Source organism: Adiantum capillus-veneris, chromosome 9 (assembly GCF_014529385.1).
Source record: "Adiantum capillus-veneris isolate H3 chromosome 9, ASM1452938v2, whole genome shotgun sequence".
Taxonomy (NCBI): domain Eukaryota; kingdom Viridiplantae; phylum Streptophyta; class Polypodiopsida; order Polypodiales; family Pteridaceae; genus Adiantum; species Adiantum capillus-veneris.
This window is the reverse complement of record NC_140939.1, coordinates 113,470,071-113,490,800: the sequence shown is the minus strand read 5'-3', so window position 1 is coordinate 113,490,800 and position 20,730 is coordinate 113,470,071. Positions and strand designations below refer to the sequence as shown.

Sequence of the window (20,730 nt, the reverse complement as noted above, 5' to 3'; positions counted from 1 at the left end):
AATGTAGCGATGGCGAGGGGGGGGTGCGGGCAGCAGCAACAAGCGCAAGGCCAGTTCTCAATCCTTTTTTGTTTGCTAGGGGAACACTCTGGGGCTCTACTAAAGTGTGAAGTTTGCAGTTATCTTTGTATTTCCGTCCGACCCCTCGTCGGAAGTGATTGCAGTGGTGTTAAAGCTTCAGGTGTGTGCTTTTCTGAAAGCATACCTGTCCTACTAAAAAGGAGACAGAGCAAGATAATGCTTCCAAATTTTTCAGAAATTTTCTATCAAAGAATCTTCGTGTCCCTACTCCGAACTTACTAGCCGCTCTGTCTTAAAGGACATAAGCCAAAAAGAAACCAAGATCTTATTGACATGGACGGAGAACAAAGAGTTTCTATAGAAATTATCTATTTTTTTACCCTTTTCAGGAGACAACTGATCCTACGTCAACTTACACATGGGAGCTATGGAGTGAGATGAAGAAGAAACGAGAAGAGAGTGAGGAAAAGAAGATACAAGAGTTCGTTTTTGCCCTACAAAGGTCTAAAAACATGCTTTTTGACGCTAACTTGTGTTGCAAAGACCTTTAAAAATCTCTTCAACCGTTGAGAAGTTGGATATGCGACAGAAGGCAAAGTTGATCCTCTCGATGAGCCCTACACATTCACTCAAACGGATTTTAATTCCAACACTACTGAAAATTAGGGTTTTCATGAGAAAACTAGGGTTTCTACAAAAAAACTTCAGCATGTGTAAAATTAATGTTTTGGAAGCTCTTGTTATTTGTGTATATATAATGTGTAATAGGAGCAAGGAACACGCATCTGCAAGCATTTGGAAGCATGGAGCTGGACATCTACTCTTTTGCAACGAGGTGAGTCATCTCCTTGAAATTTTACCTCTTTTGCAGGTGAAATCGAGGATGAGATGGTGAGGAATTTGCATCAGAAAGCAATCGAGAGCGACGATAGCTCAGAAATGAATCCGATAACTTTTTGATTCAAGATAAGAATCATGAATTTTGTTTTGAAATTTGAATGTGATGATGCATGAGGAATAATGAAATAAGATTCTAGTGCATCAAGATTTCCATATGAATGAGATGACTGGGGATATTGTGGTGAGCCATGGAAAGTTCCAGCGGGATGAGATGGCTACACAGGAATCTAGGTGTATCAAGACTTCTGGATGAGATGACTAGACTGAATTATTGAAAAATTGTGTTTAGAGTGAAGTAAGTGTGTGATTTAGGAACTGCATGTTCAGTGAATGTACGTTGTTGTGGACTCTAGTACATGGGTACTTAGAGTCGGTGTCTACTAAAGAAAGTTTCTACTGTATAGCTTTTTTGCACGTGTAATCAAGGACGATTACTCTTCTATAAGAGAGGGGTATATGACAAGTCAGTGATGTGGCATCTGGATGGACATCCGGATTTTGCGATGGCCGGTGATGTGGCATATTTTCGGAATTTGTGTTGATGCTGATGTCATGAGACGGGCACCACATGCCAACGGAAAAGAACAGATTGAACAGACTTTTAGCACTTCAATAACCATTGAACTAAAAGAGAGAGAGAGAGAGAGCACACGTGACACGGAGTGGCGGAATTCCACCCCAGAGAGTATTGGCCCCAAACCTTGGCGCCCCTTTCGGTATTTCTTTATATTGATTCAACTGAGTACAATGCCGGTACTCCAATCCTTGCACCTTCACATTGAAGCATGCCAAAGAATGAGCCTTTGGCTCATATTTAAAGGCCCTTGGGCATAAAAAGCAGTTACATGAAAATCTTTCAAACTTAAAAGCAAATGGTCCAAAAGCAGGTGCTCAAAAGCTACCAACGCAGAAGTAGGAATCTGTACAGCATTGCCACGTCAGCAGCTAGCGTAAAACGCGGAAATCTGTACAATCTGCCACATTAGCAACCAACGTAAAATCCGAAAATCCGTACATTCTGCCACGTCAACAAGCCAACGCAAAATGCAAAATTTTGTACAAGATACCACGTCATCAGCTTCTACGCTTTTTTATATGTGTGTGTGTGTGTGTGTGGGTTGCTTTACGTTTGGCCCCATCAGACGGAAACCTTAAGTTGGTTGGATCTTCTACTACTACTTCTGTTGCTTCTCTTAGGGTTCATCCCCTCGGCCGGGATCTGCAAGTCGCCTCCGTTCTTTAGTGGCTTGACACGTCAACAATTTGTGACAGCTGATGTGTCAGCATGTACGAATTCGCAAATCATGCTGGTTGAAATTAGCAGTTTTTACGTGAGCGCTTCAAGCAAGATGCTTTTAGGGTCAAGTGCTTTTGAACATGATACTTTTGGGGCTCTGCTTTTAGCATCCCTTGTAATCTTTAAAAGTGCCCACATGCCACTCTTTTGAGAGCATCGGAACGCAAAGTCTCCGAGAGAGTCGGACCTTTGGGAGTTGTACCTTTGCGAATCAATAATACACACCATATGACACATTAGGAATACCCATCACCTAGTCCTTTCTCGTTGAACTTATGGTACAATCTCCTTCGTGATGCTCTCTGTCACCCATCCCATGAGGCTTCAGAGATGTCCATTCCAACGGCCGAATACTTCTTCTCCATGCCCTTTGTCATCCATTTGATGTACCCGTTCTTGGTGACCCTACAAATATTCCCTTTCACAGTGCCCCCGTTATTTCTTGGAATGACACACTAGAAATATCTGTACTCGGATGTCTCAAGCAAGAAAAACCCCTCACTTATAAATCCAATACTTTATTTAGAATTATATTTCCTCATGTCTCAAGCGAGAAAACCCTCACTCTTGTAAATCCAATAATACAGTTAGAATTATATTTAATTCATGATTTAGCATATATATATATATATATTTAGCATATATATATATATATATATATATATATATATATATATATATATATATATATATATATATATATATATATATATATATATATATATATATATATATATATATATATATATATATATATATATGTGTGTGTGTGTGTGTGTGTGTGTGTGTGTGTGTGTGATATACCAATGATGGTAGAAGTAGAGAAAGACAAAAGCAAGGAGGCAGCGGGTTGGACAGTTTTTTACAGATTTGACCAGCGTTGACCAAGGGTTGATTAACAATCGACTGACACAAAAGTGCTCAGAGAAGTGTGGGGAGACCTTGGGACATTGATTAACAATCGACTGACACGAAAGTGCTTGGAGAAGTGTGGGGAGACCTTGTTTTGATTATGTCTTAACTTGTTTAACATTATTTTCAACTTCTTTGAAGTTTATTGAAGATTGGATTGAGTACAAACGTATGATGATGAGAAATGATGACATGGTATGGTCGATGGCATGCATTTGTCATACTATGAGGTGGATGCTTACTACGGTGCCTCCCCACGGACTTTGGATGGATGATCAAATTTAAAGAGACATTAATTGGGAACTTGCCCTCAGGTGAGATTCAATGTCATTTTTTTATGCGTTGGAATGGTGTTCCACCATTGGAGGTATGAACTTTTGGTCATAGAACATATTTTCAAATACAAGCGACTTGTTTAAAGCTAGCTTAATATCCGTGGACTGACACTGCACATGAACACTTCAAATTTTATTACATCTGTGCATTGCAGAGTGTGATGCATCGCATGTAGCATAAGCATTTATTGCCTGTGGTATGACATGCTAACGGTTTTGCTTAACATTGTACTATGTTAGTGTACGTAGTGTAATCAAGGACGATTTCCATTCCTTTAACAAAGGAGTATGCGACAAGTCTTTGAGGTGGCACCACCAATCAATGAAATCCAAGAAGAGGCCGAAAGACCAAAGACCTAAATATCAGTTGAGCGATGCGTGAGCCCTATCGCTAATCACGAGGGAAATCATGGGCATTGTACGCAATTGTTGACGTGGCAGTTTTACATGCAAGGTAGCTTCTTAGGTGATTTAGCTGTTGATTGAAAGACTTTGGGGATCAACTATTAAAGCAGTTGGATTTCTGAGAAGTTATTAAAAGCAAAAGATTTTGGAGTCTATTTTTAGATACTTTCAAAAGCTGCCCTTAGAGCCTAGGGCTGACCTTGTCTTGGAATCTTCGAATGTAAGGATGTAATGTGCAGCCGAAGTGATTTTAGATGAATGCTTGGGATGAGTTGCTCAATACACGTACTGAAGGTTCCTTTTTACTGCATGAGAGAGTTCCTGTTACTTCAAGAGAGATGTGTGCAATAGACTAGAGAGAGGAGAATGAGTGAAGGTTCTGTGAGTGATATAGAGAGAAGAAGACTTAACATTTGATGGGGTCGCAAAACCCCCTCCAAGGGCCCCCCTCTCTATCGCTAGAGAGGTATTTGCTTTAGATTGCACAATGCTGATACAATGGTCCTAGATGTTGCGATACTGATGGGATCTTGCTATTGACACTTAGGTCTATGAAGCTAAGGATTGAATTGCAAAACGCTAGCGGAACTGATTGGAACTGCAATTCTTGATGAGGCTATGGTTGATCTACTATGGCCGATGTCACGAGACAAGTACCACGTGCCAACGGAAAAGAACAGACTGAACAGACCTTTAGCACTTCAATAACAATTGGACTGAAAGAGATGCATGACACACGAGACGGGGAGTGGTGGAATTCCACCCCAAGAGGGCACTGGCTCCAGACCTTGGCGCCCCTTTCGGTATTTCTTTATATTGCTTGAACTCAGTACAATGCCGGTACTCAAGACTCTGCACCTTCACGCGGAAGCGTGCCAGAGAATGAGCCCTTGGCTCATATTTAAAGGCCATGGGCCATGAAAAGCAGTTATATGAAAAGCTTCAAACTCAAAAGCATATGGTCCCAAAAGCAACCCATCATAATCCGTACAACTGCCACATCATTAACGTAAAACATTGAAATCTGTACATGTGCCACGTCAGCATGTCAGCACATTTTGCGGGTTGTCCGCACAGCTGCCGCATCATGATCTTCTACGCTTTGTGTGTGTGTGTGTGTGTGTGTGTGTGTGTGTGTGTGTGTGTTGGCCTTGCTTTAATCTTGATGCCTTTAGGTCCCTTGGACCCCATTGCACGGGGTCCCATAAGTTGGTGGGAACTCATCTTTAAAAATAGGCCACTCTGGCAAGACTTTGCAAGTTGGTAAAACTTTAAGGAAAGGTATATGAGAAGCAGTAAGCTTTTCCCTAATGCCATGTGTAGCACAAAAAGTTTGGAACTCCACACGAAGCTCAAATACCACTTTCACGAGACAGGCACCACAAGACTAACGGAAAAGAACAGACTGAATAGACTTTAGCACTTCAATAACAATTGAACCGAAAGAGATGCACGACACACGAGACGGAGTGGCGGAATTCCACCCCAAGAGAGCACTGGCCCCAAACCTTGGCGTCCCTTTCGGTATTTCTTTATATTGCTTGAACTCAATACAATGCTGGTACCCAGACTCTCTACCTTTACTCGGAAGCATGCCAAAGAATGAGCCCTTGGCTCATATTTAAAGGCCCTTGGCCATGAAAAGCAGTTACACAAAAAGCTTCAAACTCAAAAGCATATGGTCCCAAAAGCAACCCAATGTAATTTACAGAAATTCGTACAACTGCCATGTCATCAACGTAAAACATGGAAATCTGTACAAGTGCCACGCCAGCATGTCAGCTCGATTTTGCAGGTTGTCCGTATAGCTGCCATGTCATCATCTTCTACACTTTGTGTGTATGTGTGTGTGTGTGTGTGTGTGTGTGTGTGTGTGTGTGTGTGTGTGTGTGTGTGTTGGCCCCGCTATAATTTTAATGCCTTTATGTCACTTGGGCCCCATCGGACGGGGTCACGTGAGTTGGTGGGAACTCCTCTTTAAAAATAGGCCACTCGGCAAGACTTAGCACGTTGGTAAAACTTTTTCTGTTGCTTCCTCTTCTTCTACTGCTTCTTCTTAGGGTTTAGGCTCCTCGGCCAAGATTAGCAGGTTGGTTCCGTTCTTCAGTGGCTTGATACATCAGCAGTTTATGACAACCGATGTCCAAGGTGGGTTGAAAATTGAAAAACGTTGGCTGATCTGAGGACTGAACTTGAGAACGTTGGTGTGAATGGCTAGATTTGTAACAGTACATGTTGAAAACTGAAAACATTGGTGCTGAGTGGCTAGTCGTGCTGAGGATAATCTGCTGGGAACTGAACTAATCCAATTGGTGACCTCTTTATATCTAATAAATGTTGGATTGGCAGCCAAGGCTTATAAAAAAGCCCCACGTTTTTGTTGGGTTAAAGGCATAGTCACATGGGGACGAGGACGGGGACGGGGACGTGGCAAAGCAGGGGACGGGGAACGGGCCAAGGGACGCATGTTAAAAAAAACTTGTTCTATACTAGACAACTAAGAATACAAGATTGCAAAGAAAAAATTGGTTTTGCACTCATAAATACCAAAATATGACATGCGGTAAGAACGCGGCGAGCATGCGCCGCACATGTTGACATGATGATCAATCATCATACTCAGAGGGAAGAAATTAGTGATGTACAAGTGAAGAGTGGATTAGTAGAGTCTAGTGGGCAACATTGACATATACCTCAAGACTCTGAAAGCCCTAGAAAAAAGGTGTGGGATCCCCTGCATGCGGGGACCCGCCTCCCGGGACGCGTCCCCTCTGCGTGGCGTTCCCCCGTCCGGGACCCCTCAAAAAGGGCCACATCTCCGGGTCCCCTGTTTCTATGGTTAAAGGCCCTAAATGACCTCTATTGTATATTTTTATACTTTGTCCAGGTTCAATGGCCACATCCCCGGGTCCCCTGTTTCTATGGTTAAAGGCCCTAAATGACCTCTATTGTATATTTTTATACTTTGAACCTGGACACATTTTTTAAAGTCACTTATAATAAAAGTGGAAAAGCCCAAAAACTCATCAATTGAGTTTTCCCCAAATCGTACTCTCTCTCTCTCTCTCTCTCTCTCTCTCTCTCTCTCTCTCTCTCTCTCTGCGCTTTTTGTAACAGACTTGGACACTCCAAGTCAAGAATCAACCGCGACAGCACCAAATAACCACTTCAAAACAATTCACAGATCACAATAGATTTGCACTGGCCCGGCGGAGTTCCGTGCCTAGAGATATTGGCCCCAAAGACTGGCGTCCCTTTCGGTATTTCTTTATGTATTAAATCAATGTCAAAGTACAAAGAGCGATTTCCGGAAATTAGGGTTTTTGGCAGAAATTAGGATTTTTGTTGTTCGCCACGTCATCACCTTGTGACATACCCCCCTCTTGAAAGCATTGTAATCGACCGCGATTACACCTGCAAAACCGACAAAAGCCATAAACCGTCTTAGCAGACACTGACTGTTAGTACCTACGTACTAGGAACGCACATCTAGCACATGTACAAAATTGACAGTCACATCATAGGACATCACCATACATCACATGACATTCAACATTCATTCGGATCTTAGACCATGATTTATCGGCAATGTAGCTAGCAATCACATCTAGGTCCAATCGGGACCTCATCGATGTCCGATTGACTAACCCCTATTGCAACCATGTCTATTCGAAATCAATCAGACCAAAATGCTGCAGTCATTTCGTCTATCAGTTCCTGCACTCACAAGAAGTCAAGAACAAATCAATATCATTATCAGGAATTCCATTTCATAAAGTCATCCAGCAGAATACTGTCAGCTCTCAGTATCCCTGAAGCTCAAAGAGACATCAGTGACTTTAGTATCAAAATCGAGGCATCTGTTGACAAAAGAGTGGAGTAACTCCCCTCTTGTGCATCCCACTGCACCAAATCTTCGGCCAAGCTGAGTTTCTGGGTTCCGTTTGGAGTAGACTATGCTAAACCAAAACATCGAGGTAAAGTTTCACAATCCGAGGAGTATCTGCTAGGTCCTCCTCCAACCACTTCGCATCAAATGCAAGAAAGTTCTTGAATTTAACCAAGAACCGCCTTCGGACTTTACCTTTCTTCGTATCGTTATGTGCCAAAATCTGTTCAGGAACAAGGATCTCCTCGTTTTCTTCCACTTCGGGTTGCTCATCAGGCTCCCCATCATCAGGCACATCACCCTTGACAGGTTTCAAGAGACTCACATGCAATGCATTGTGAATCCTCCAAGTATCTGGCAGTTTCAATCGGAAGGAGACATCATGTATCTTGTCACTGATCTGGAAAGGTCCGTAGTATCGCATACTAAGCTTTGGAAAAAGCCTCTCCTTTCCCTTCTTTCGTAGGCGTGCCTTCTCAAAAGTAAGAGCACCCAATCATCCTCCTTCAGTTTCAAGTCGCGACGATGGCGATCCGCTGCCTTTTTCTGTCGTTCTTGAGACTCCTGCAAAGTCTCGCAAATATTCATCCGCTTCAAATATCTAATCTTTCGTGCTCAGGAAGGATGGAACCTTCGCAGCACTTTCAACAATCTCACATGGCGTCTTCCCCGTCGAAGAGTGTATCGTATTATTGTAGGCAAATTCCACCAAAGGTAAGTTCTTTTCCCATTGAGTCTTCTGATCCGAGATACAAACTTCAATAAATCTAAAATCACTGAATTGGCAATCTCAAATTGCCCGTCAGTCTGCAAGTGGAACGATGACGAGAACTGCAACCGCGTGCCAATGTTCTCCCAAATTGCCTTCCAAAATAAACTCATTAATCTGGGGTCTCTGTCGGAGACAATCGTCTCAGGCGTGCCATGTAATCGGAAAATCATCATGATCATTCTGTGTTCTCGGGAGATCAAAAATGAAATCCATTTCAATATGTTCCCAGGGGCGGGTGGGTATGGGTAAAAGGGTGTAACAATCCTTGTGTCTTATGCCTGTCAAACTTGACCTTCTGGCATACTGCGCACAACTCTTCCACGTCCTTTTTGAGTCTTGGCCCATAGAAGTATCTCTCTACCCGCTTCATGGTGGTAGCAATGCCGCAGTGACCCGTAAAAGGTGGATAGTGGCATTCAGTCATAACCTTATCCCTCAACGGCTGTGTAACGCACAACATAGTCTTTTTCATCAAGTAGCCTTCCCGAAGGGAGTATCCAGCTACTGTCTCCCCATCCCGTATCCGTGTGAAAATATCTGCAAAATCTGTATCTATGGCATACTGATCGACCATATCCTCGAAGCTCATATGATGTATCGCGGAAATAGTCAGAACCAACGGTTTCCGAGACAAAGCACCTGCCATCACATTCTTCTGTCCCTGCACATGGACAATCTGGAAGTGGAACTGTGACAAGATGTTCGCCCACCGCATTTGCTTTTCCGAAAGCTGCTTCTGTGACAAGAAGTAGCGCAAACTCTGATGGTCTGTAAAGACAATAAAATCTGCTCCGAGTAGGTAATGCCGCCACTGAGTAAGAGCATGGATAACCGCCAAAAGCTCTTTCTCATAGATCTGTGTTGTCATCTCCAGCCTAGAGAACAAACGGCTCTTGTAAGCTATGACATGGCCTTCTTGCATCAAGACCGCACCCAGACTACGACCACAAGCATCACAATATACTTCAAATGACTTCTGCAAGTTCGGCAAAGTCAAAATAGGTCCCGTAGTCAATTTCTCTTTCAATGTCCGAAAGGCAGTCACCTCTATGGGTCCCCACAAAAAAGGTACTCCTTTCTGTGTCAAGGTATGCAAAGGGGAAGCAACCTCTGTAAACTTTCGTATGAACCGCCTGTAGTACGAACACAATCCCAAGAAGCTTCTAACTTCATGGACATTCCTCAAATCGGGCCAATCACGGATAGTCTCTATCTTGGCCCGGTCCATTTGCACTCCTGCTGCTGATACACTGTGTCCCAAAAAGTGTATCTCTGGTAGGAAAAATTCACTTTTCTTTGCATTAATCACTAACTTGTGATCTCGTAATGCCTGAAAGACTTGAAGCAGATGATCTCTGTGTTCTGTCTCATTCTTGGAGAAAACAATGATGTCGTCAAAGAAAGTGCCAGCAAATAGCCTGTACTCTCAAAAAGAATCCTGTCCATCATCCGGTTAAATGTCGCAAGAGCATTGGTTAAGCCAAAAGGCATCACCAAAAAACTCAAATAACCCAAAAGTCGTCCGAAAAGCTGTCTTGTAGACATCTCCTGGCGCTATCCTGATCTGATGATATCCACTCTTCAAGTCTATCCTACTAAAGCACGAGGATCCCTGTAACCTGTCGAGTATATCATCGATCCTAGGAATCGAAAATCTGTTCTTGATGGTGATTTCGTTGAGAGTGCTATAATAGATGCACATTCTCCAAGATCCGTCTTTCTTCAAAACCAACAACACTGGAGAGCAATACGGTGAAGTACTAGGCTGGACAAGACCCTTTTCCAACAGGTCTTTCACTGGGTTCATAATCTTTTCATTCTGTACTCGGCTTCACACGGTAAGGTGGCCGATTCGGTGGTGTGCTTATAGGTATCAGATCAATGGTTTGATCTTCAGGCCCTCTGAAAAGCAATCGGCATGAGTGTGGAGAAAAATCTTGGCGTTCTTTTGATCAGGTCAAAACATATTCAACCTTTATCCATCGTTCAGTTCTCTCCCAAAAGAATGAGTAAGAAACTGAAGTTCATCAAGTACAATCTCTAAGCCCTTCATTTATCAAAGTCGCTTTCTCGGCCCGGTAGTCAACCATGGCGTAGTTCTTGTGGTACCAAGGGATCTGAGTAGACGTCATTCGCGTGCCCTAAACCACCCTGGCATTGCAAACGAAGTTTGCCAATGCTCGGTGTAATGGCAACATCCCATCCGGGTGCCACTCGAACTACCTCCACATGTGGCGTCACTCTGTCGAGCGTAATTCCAAATCGAGCCGCCAATTCCAAGTGAAAAGAAGTTGGCCTTGGCTCCTTCAAAAGAGCTTCTTGATCCTTCACTTTGCCCCAAAAGCGGCAAAGTTTGTACTTTCATTCATTAGATTCGGTGCAAGTCCCACGCCATGTGGTACCAGTTCTGCTTTTCTATCTGCCTTTTCTGCCACATTCCTCAGCTGCTCTTGAACTCTCAGGCCTGTCCTCGTCTTTATCATTCTGTTCTTTCTGTGCCTTTCTAGGGCACTTCGCGGAGATATGTCCATGTTCCCCACATCCAAAGCACTTCCCCTCTCTGATGAAGCGAGCTCTCTCCTTAGGAGTAAGCTTGGGTCGTGCATCCTTTTTTCTCTGGGTTGCTCTTTTTCTTTCTACTTTCATTCCCAGAAGTCTATTCGGCTCGTTGTGTCATGGCCTCATCTGTGGGGTAGGTCAGACTGCCAGAGTGAATGGCAAAGCCCCTCTTCGCATGACTCATCAACTCCTGAATAGAAGCTGACTTCTGTTCCAAGCAGTGATCTCGGATCTCTGTAGGTAGACCCAAGGTAAACCGCTCAATCTGTTCTCTGAACGAGACCTTCTTGAATGAAGAGGCGGGTAGAAAAGAGCTCCAGAATCTTTCACAATAAGTATTGATTGTATCTTTCTTGGTCATCCGAAGATGGTTCCAAGCAGCTCGTACATCTCATTCATATTCTTGCGTCAACCAAGAAGAAATAAAAAGCTTCTTAAATTTCAGCCATTTAACTGGCGCAATCTTGTTTAAAAGAAGCGTGGACCACCAAGTACGAGCATTCCCCTTAAAGTAAGAGGCAGCTCTCCGAATCTTGGAGTGCTCTGAATAGCGTCCTCCCGCGAAAGCGATGTCAAACTACTGTATAAAAGACAAAGCCTTCGAAGCATCTAAGTATCCTGAAAAAGTATCAAACTTGATCGAGTGGCCACCTTCCTTAAACTCTTGGACTTTCTTGCTTTTATCTTCGAGAAAGTCATACTGGTTGGCTTTGTAAAAATTCTTCTTGTTCGCATGAAAGTTTCCGTTGTCAGAGTCTGAACTGTCCGTAGACGAGTCCTCTGTAGAAGTGTCACTCATTGGGTGAGACTTAGACTTCCTTGCCTTTTTCTTGCCCTTTCGGAAGCGTTGTTTCTTGCTTCACTTTTTACCTTTTCTGTCTTCTTGGCTCGAATCTGAAGAGCTAGAAGAACTATAAGAAGAAGAAGAAGAAGAACTGGGTAGACCTTCAAACTTGACGCGCTTCTTCAGTTTCTTTGCCTTGTCAAATGTGGACCGACGACCCAAACATCACGGGAAGTCAGTGCCTTTCTTCTGCTTTTTGCCGTGCTTTTTGCCTTTCTTTTGCACGTCGAAAAGCTGAGCAATCCGTGCATCAACCACGTTCTCCAGTTCCTTCTCCGTATATTTTCTTGGAGGAAGAAGGTTTCTTGAGAGCGGGTTTCGGGAGTGGTGTTGTGGTTCTCTGCCACTCCATCTGTACCTCTTCCAAAGAGGTCTAGTTCATATATTTTGCCATCTTCGGGTCCTTGGCAAAATTGAGCATCATCTTTGTTGCATCGCCAATCAATTGACGACGCTCCATCTCTCGCCACTCCGCCTGAGTAGGCCTTGGCGGGCCATACTCTCTGTCTAAATCTTCGTTGTGATCCCAGCCCGCATCTCCAGATGCAGAGGGAGTCAACTGATCATTGCCTGAAGCCATAGGTGCCGCGGAAAAAAAAATTCGGGGATCGGATTTCCCGTAGAAGAGAAATCGGCCGTGCTCTGATACCACTGAAACGGACTTGGACACTCCAAGTCAAGAATCAACCACGACAACACCAAATAACCACTTCAAAACAATTCACAGATCACAATAGATTTGCACTGGCCCGGCGGAGTTCCATGCCTAGAGATATTGGCCCCAAAGACTGGCGCCCCTTTCGGTATTTATTTTTATATTAATCAGATCAAAGTACAAGAGAGTGGCTAGGGTTTCACTCTCAGACTCTGCGTCCAGATGCTCTGAGAAGTGAAGCCCTCACCACTTATTTAAAGATACAAGGGATGCCCAAAAGCAGAGCCCCAAAAGCTTTTAAAATAAAAAAGCATCAGTTCTCTCTCTCTCTTAGAGAGTCTTTTCTCTTTTTTTTATAAAAGAAAAAAGCAAAATTCACGTCGCTCATCATTTTTCCAGCCTCCGCGATTTCCGGAAATTAGGGTTTCTGGCAGAAATTAGGGTTTGTAGGAATTTTAGGGTTTCTGCTGTCCGCCACGTCATCACCTTGTGACACTTTCAATCTCTATCGCTAGCTCTCTGCTACACTGTGCCTCCTGCTTCTTGCCCCAGTCTTGCACTACATCGCGACACGCAGTGCTCTGATACCACAGTCACAAGACGGGCACCACGTGCCAATAGAAAAAGAGCAGACTAAACAGACTTTTAACACTTCAATAACAAATGAACTGAAAGAGAGAGACGACACACGACACGGAGTGGCGAAATTCCACCCCAGAGAGTATTGGCCCCAAACCTTGGCGCCCCTTTCGGTATTTCTTTATATTGCATCAACACAGTACAAGCCGGTACTCCAAACTCTGCACCTTCTCCAGGAAGCATGCCAGAGAATGAGCCCTAACCTCAAATTTCAAGGCCCTTGGCCTAAAAAGCCATTACAGTGAAAAGCCTTCAAACTCAAAAGCATCTGGTCCAAAAGCAAAGCCAAAAAGCTGCCAGCTTAATTTACGAAAATCCGTACAGCATGCCACGTCGTCAGCCAGCGCAAAACGCGGAATTCCGTACAGATTGCCACGTCATCCTGCCATCGCAATTTTTGGAAATCTGCCATGTCATCAATTTTTGTGTGTGTGCGGGTCCTGCTTTATTTTAATCCTTTGTCGCTTGGGGCCCCATCGGACGGGGTCCCCATAAGTTGTGAGGACTTCTTCTGTTACTTGTTCTTCTTAGGGTTTAGGCCCCTGGGCCACCATCTGTAAGTTGGCTCCATTCTTTAGACTTTGACACGTCAGCAGTCTGTTACAAATAGTCAGAGAGGGTGCATCCAATGAGTACTGGAAGGGGGGCAATCTGTCCATGCTGAACCCATGTGCCTGAAACCATGATGTCATCTCATACCAGCATGTTGTATCTCCCTGCAAGGCTAACTGTCGGGAGGAATCAAGTGCTAGGTGGGCATATATGTCTCTGGGAAGGTCCCACAGGCGGTGTATAAAGGAGACTGATCTGGTGAGCGCCTCAACCATTGATGGAGGGGGCAGCCAGCTTTGCTCGGATAATGTCACATGGTACTGAAACCTTGGCCCTAATAAGCCGCGAGATCATAGAGACCAAAGGTTTCTCCATGTCCCCCCCATCCATCAGTGCGACTGGACCTCCCATGATGGTCCAATGAAGGTCCCCATATCTCAGCTCCATAGAGCAATGCGAAGCCACCAAAGTGTCAAAGAGCCAGAGCTTCGTCCGAGGCTCCTGAAACTGAACATGTGAACACATCCTCTCCAATCTACCCAATGCTGCATAGGCTCTGGTCAGTCTAGTCTCCGCTGCTCTCCTCAATGAAAATGCTGGTCCAGTAAAGACCACCCCAAGGTAAGTGTAAGCATCTGTATACTCCACTGTCTCCTGGCCGTATGTGAATGCGGGTGCTGACCTCCTGATCCACTGTGAGGTGGTATTAAACACCATAACCTTGGTTTTACCAAGGTTGACAAACAAACCATTTTCATGGGCAAACCTATCCAAGTGACGTTGCATCCCCTCCGGAGAGAGAGAGAGAGAGAGAGAGAGAGAGAGAGAGAGAGAGAGAGAGAGAACAATTTGTTAGAAAGAATTTTCACTTTGGTAACCAGACTCATATTGATTGGGCCTCAGTGAGGCTGAGGTCCTGTGTCGCTGGAGTGTCATTGGTCTTTTTTTCTGTTGAGTCCTACTGTTTTATTAAGTCCCACATCAATGACTCCATGTCACGTTTGAATGCTGGTCAATAACTTCCAAACCTTGCTGTCCTAAATGAACATTACTAAAGAGTCACAAAAGATTCTAGAGTCATAAGCATCTGGCTACTTTTAAACCTTGGAGTCAGATCATCTGTTGATTGATGAAGATGTATACTCAGCACGTAGCAAGAAGTTTCAGCAAAAAACATCGTACAATGTAGCACTTGAGGTTGGGCGAATTGTAGGCTCTTAAACTAACAACGGCCAAAAGCCCACAAAAACCTAGCAAAGTAAAGATCAGACAGCTAACGGCCTCATATAACCACACTCTTCAGCCTGTTATATGTCCCATGGTTAATACCACCTAGCCTGGACACTTATAAGATAAGGATCTGAAAAAAAGTGCATCAAAAAGGTTGTTGATAAAAGTTAATTTCAGGCCACACTCCAAAACAAGCTCTTCTTTCTACAAGTGAGCTTCTGCCAACAATTATATAAGCAAAATTAAGGAAAACTTCAATTGAGAACCAGAACTAGTTGGCCACTTCCCATGTACATACCTCCACAAGTTCCTGGTTTGAAACCAAATCAGCTGTGATTTCCTCACGCTTATGCAGGTTCATAATTTCCAAGATCACATCCGTTACTTTCTCCGGATCAAGGGCATCATAAATTTGCTTGACTCCTGCGCAATTGCGTATGTGATGTCAAGGAACCAGAAAATTTCTCAATGCATGAACACAAGGTTTGAAACACACCTATAACTTGAACAAGCCTGTAGCATGCATCGCTTTTGTTTGTTGTTCCAGGAACTCGTATTCTTACAAAAGCACCCATTGCTTTGCTTTCAAGTTCTGGATCATTCCGTAGCTCATCAAGTACAGATCGTTTTAAGTAGATCAAGTTGACATTTTTAACATTAATCGCAGCATACTCAGAAGGATCTGCCTTCAAACGTTTGTCATCCCCTTTCCTCCTAACTTTCTTCTTTCCCAGTTGGTTCTCTTCAATGTCATCAAGTTCCACCGCATCGTTGTCATTATATTGCGACTCTCCACCTTTGGACACCAGGAGTTTATTTGGTGAAGCAACATGAAGACCTATCAGCTTCATCATTTCAAACCTGCCGACCTGCTTCTTTCCAAAGAGCTTGCGCAACCTTTCATCACAAAGAATTTGTCCCCTTCGTCTGGGGTTGGTCAGCTTGTTATCATCTATATAGCGCCACAAGAGCTTTTTTACACCAAAGAGGGGTAATTGCTTTTTGGGATCCTCCTTCAAGGACCGTATGAGATCACCCAGCTCCTTCGACGCCCAACCATCAAATTCCGGGGCCTTCATTCGGCCCTTTTTGGGCGTACTCTCAAGTTTTACCTCATCATCACTCTCATCTTCCTCAAATTCACTTGCGCTTAAATCTTCTGCAACACTCTGTCTTGTAAACCTCTTTCTCTTTATTGACCGAGACTGCCTTACCATTGGCGGTCGATCCTCAGAATCAGTGCTGCCACCATTTTCATCTTCCATAATCTCTTCTGCCTCAATGTTCATGCCACCTTCATCATCGTTGATCTCACCTTCTCCAGAAATCCCACCAGCTTCTCGAGCCTTGCAAGCATTTTTGAAATCCGCTGAGGAAAGGGAATGTTTCAGTTTTAACTCTTCCCAATATTCTTTGAACAGGCCCTCATAAGTTTCCTTGTCGTTAAAATCCACCTGTACCTGTAGACAATAGCCTTTAGTAAAACCTGCAGGCTTGATAAATAACATGTGACAAACCAACATGAAACACTTTATGCGTAAACAAGCCAGTCTTAACGCCATGTTCGAGAACCTCGAAGCATTTAACTTACAGGGTCTCTCTTGACGGTCTCGTTGTACTCAATCATGTGGACAATTGGATAGCAGCCTTCACACAAGCCGCGGCTCTTCCTTATAGAAAGGAAGTTGGCTCCCTTGATGCAAGTATTGCACAAAGCGCTTGGGCACATGTAACAATTTAAGTTTGCCGACTTTGAGCACTGGGAACATACATGCCAACCTGCAAAATTCCCCTTGATTATTAAAGACCAGGAAGGGGCTCTGTTCTTTTTGCAAATATCAATGCTCAAAAGGTCCAGACAGGCTTCTTGACATTACCGCAAAACCACTGTCCCTTTTTTTCAAAAAACTCTGACTCACGTCCCGTGCACTCCACATGATAAGCCTTCGGGCAAGACCTGTTACCAATGAAAATTACCACTGACAAGCAATAATAAGAATCCAAGCAACATCAGTGTGGCAACACCTTCAAAACTCACCTCTTGTCACAAAGGATGAGCTTGCCACCATCAAAGCACACAAAACAGACATCTTCTTCCTCTTTCTGCACAACTTTTGCTGCAGCAGGCTTTCTACCCCGTTTCCGTAACTCTCGTTTCTGCTCATCCATTGGAGACTTTAACGGGCTATCTGCTGTTTCTTTTTCAGGCTCAGACTCTTGTAGCAACCCTGCAGTGGCATCCTTCTCCACATTCTTGACAAGTTTTTTGCCAGGTTTTCTTCCACGCTTCCGGAACTGCTGCGGCTCCTGGAAAACATCATCTGCAGGTACTACTTCTGAGTCCATTTGCACATCATTATTCTCATTATTCGACACATCATTGTTGGGCCCACCCTCAAAAGTCATGTCAAGGTCTTGTATATGCTTGTCAATGTCCATAATTTCATCTGTTTCCCCTTCCACCTTGACAGAAGCAGAACTGTCATCTTTACTTGCTCCCTCCCATTCAGTCTCTCTCTTATCTTCAGCTTCTTGCAATTCTTCAATACCATAATCAGCAGGTATTCTGCTCTCAGATGCAATGTTCTGCTGGTCAACAACCCCCAAACCTTTATTTGAAGCAAGGTCCTCACAAACCGAGTCATTTGCTGCTGTGTTTTTCTCAACTTTCTGAGATGCATCAAGAGAAAAACAATCCATCTGTTGAGCAGCCACACCACTAGCCAACCCCTGTTCATCAGGCTCCTTGCCCATGCCAGGATTCAGCGAATCTTCATTGAGGGTAGCAACGGCAATCTCACAGTCTGGCTCCACCCTTTCAACACCCACTTTGTGAAGTGCTGAGGCGATCTCAGGGCGGTTCAAACTGCTATCCATAAGCATATTCTGTAGTTCCCTGATACTGACACTTTCAAAAAGATCTACTGCAGGAATTGACACAGCAGAAGGCCCCTCTTCGTTGATACCAAGAGAGGGCCCAACCACAGTGACTGAATCAGGTTCCTCTTCCTTGATACCAGAAGAGGACCCGACCACAGTGACTGGATCAATTGCACAAATCGATGCAGCAGAAGGCTCCTCTTCTTTTATAACAGGAGAGGGCCCAACCACATCGACTGGATCAGGTAAAGGTGTGGCCCCACCTACCTGATTTTGGGAATCCACGTTGTGTGAAACTAGTGTCAAGCCCTCCTTCGCTGTTTCGTTTAGTGTTGCATTGATTGTACCTGTCACCACATCTTCAGCCTGCATAGGATTGGCATTTTGGAGAATGCCATCCTCACCCACCATAGATACATATGTTGATGCAGGCTCTTCTGCAACAGCCCAGTCCATGCTACTATTTTCTCTGGCACCTTCTTCTGCAAGAATGCTGCTCAACTCACCCCTTGGCTCTCCAGAAGGAACGTGCGCAATCTGGATCATGGGCTCTGCAGAAGATGCTGTGTCATTGAAGGAAGGTACATGCTCTTCACACAGAGGCGGGGCTGACCAACTATCGACAGCCAGTAATTCTTCATGCCTTGGAGTTTCATGTGCGTGATAAGGCTCACCATCCGAACTTTCCATTTTATGAACTTCGAGAGAATCTGCAAGTGTTTCACGCACACCTCCTACAGCTTCTTCTCCATTCAAATTCCTGGGCGAGTAGCACGATTGAGCCATGGAATCACCTTCTGCAGCCTCTTCTTGCACAACAATGGGTTCATGTGTTGCAGGGATCTCTTTCGAGCTACCGTTGAGATTCTGCAGAGAAACTTCGTCAGCAAGGCTAACTACGGATGCCAATTGCGGCACAGAAGCCATGGACTTGAAATCTTCTGAAGCTATTGGGTTGATTGGAGATAAGCGACCAGCATTTAAGGGAGTTTCCATGTCCATTTGCGCAGGGGCAAAACCCTAATTCTCATCGTCCACCACGACGCGCTGTTTTTGGAGCTTATCAGAATTTGCAGAATTTGATGTCCTGCTTCGATGGCTGCAGGTTTTTGATCGAGTGAGCTCAAGAAAAACACTTTCCATTTGATTTTCCTTTCTATTAATTACACAGCGAGTATGCAGGTTTTTTGATCGGGGGAGCTTAAGAAAAACACTTACCATTTGCTTTTCCTTTCTATCAATTACACACCAAGAGAGGGAGAGAACTTGAGTGAGAGAGAGAGAGAGAGAGTTCTCTAACAAGATACATCGAAAAGATCTACATGATGAGTCTTAAACTCAAGACTTGCTGCTCAAGAGGGAAATGGGATAACCAATCTACCACAATTAGACCATCTACCACACGACAGAGCGAGGGAAAGAAGTTGGGCAAGGAGAGAAACTACGTACCTAAGGAAGAGCAAAACAATTAAGGAGAAGTGTAGAATCATCTCACCATGTGGGTTGTGCATCTACACTACCATTTTATTTTTAATGTCAACGATTAGGTCTTTTGCATTTTGATGACAGCATTGGACTATTGGATGCGAAGGTGCAATGGCAATGGTAGGTTGATTGCAATCAAGCCAATCTCTCTTAGATGATATGTTGTGCGAGGATGATGTTGGCCTAGGCATCATTCCATTTGCAACATACCTCCGCAGAGCCTTTAAAAGGTTGGCAAACCAGGCATCAATGTCCTCTTGTGATCTCCATCAGCTCTTCAAAACCTTAAGTTGTATCAACAATGACTACTTATTTTCTCAATGCTAACTAGCCATAGCTCGTAGTGAGACATATATCAATTATCTTATGGAAGTATTGTCCTTTGTAATGAATATATAGAGACCAATTTTTATGACATTATGCATTGAATTTGAGTCACATGATACAAGCAAAGCCTAGTTAACTAGCTTTTTCTTGCTATAGGTAGTCTTTCACAAGTATAATGATTGGCTTCAAGGATACTCTATCTCGTCTTGACACAATTTTTATGACATTATGCATTGAATTTGAGTCACACGACACAAGCAAAAGCTAATTAACTAGCTTTTGCTTGCTATAGGTAGTCTTTCACAAGTATAATGATTGGTTTCAGGGGTACTCTATCTTGTCTTGACACAACTCCACATAAATCCCATTATCTATGAACAGCTTTCCATCATTAACAGACATCCTTACCATCCTCCAAGAAATCATCTATCTTGTCCACCTCTTCAATGACAATCATTGTTGCCTTGATCACACAATGACAATCTCTCCATTTGCCACAACTTTAGTAACTTATGCATCCCTCAAAGTTTTGAGCTCCTTGATAGCCTCTACGATCAGGAGGTTATAGCGCTTGTACACTCACACACTTTGTTAAGAAACTTTGATAAGAGTTGAAAACATACCACCAACACAACTCTCTCAATGCCAAATACCACCCACATAGCTCCTTAATAGCCTCTACAGTCAAGAGGTTATAACCCTTGTACACTTACGCACTTTGTTAAGAAACTTTGATGACATACCACCAACACAACTCTCTAAATGTCAAATAGAAAATGACCTGCAATATATCATATAGATCAAGCATCACTTATACATGTTCACGATGCTTAAAATAATGATACTGTTTTCCAAATTGCTTCTCAAAGTATACCTCTAGGAAATGTGTGCACTATTGCATGACACCCCCTCATATTCACCTTGAACTAGTGAACATCAAATATACACATGTCAATGTGCTCCACCTAAAGTGTCATCCTCCAGACCACGGTTTTGTATCTTGCTTGTATTGCATTGAGTGGTACATA

The 20,730-nt window shown here is 43.6% G+C and overlaps 1 protein-coding gene across 2 annotated transcripts in view; it reads right to left on the bottom strand.

The window, feature by feature from the left end:
* Positions 1–19,079, bottom strand: part of LOC147451005 (uncharacterized) — a 48,060-nt gene extending 28,981 nt beyond the window's left edge. Inside the window, exons 1-5 of one of the 2 annotated variants that reach the window (XM_086519951.1) lie at positions 17,049–19,079; positions 16,888–16,967; positions 16,602–16,789; positions 15,507–16,470; positions 15,309–15,433 (exon numbers count right to left, since the gene is read on the bottom strand). In XM_086519951.1, coding sequence (XP_086376077.1) covers positions 15,309–15,433; positions 15,507–16,470; positions 16,602–16,789; positions 16,888–16,967; positions 17,049–18,892 — 3,201 coding nt within the window. In that variant the 5' untranslated portion in view covers positions 18,893–19,079. The remainder of the gene's footprint in view (positions 1–15,308; positions 15,434–15,506; positions 16,471–16,601; positions 16,790–16,887; positions 16,968–17,048) is intronic. The other variant, XM_086519952.1, reaches the window with a different exon arrangement.
* Between the last annotated feature and the right edge of the window lie 1,651 nt (positions 19,080–20,730).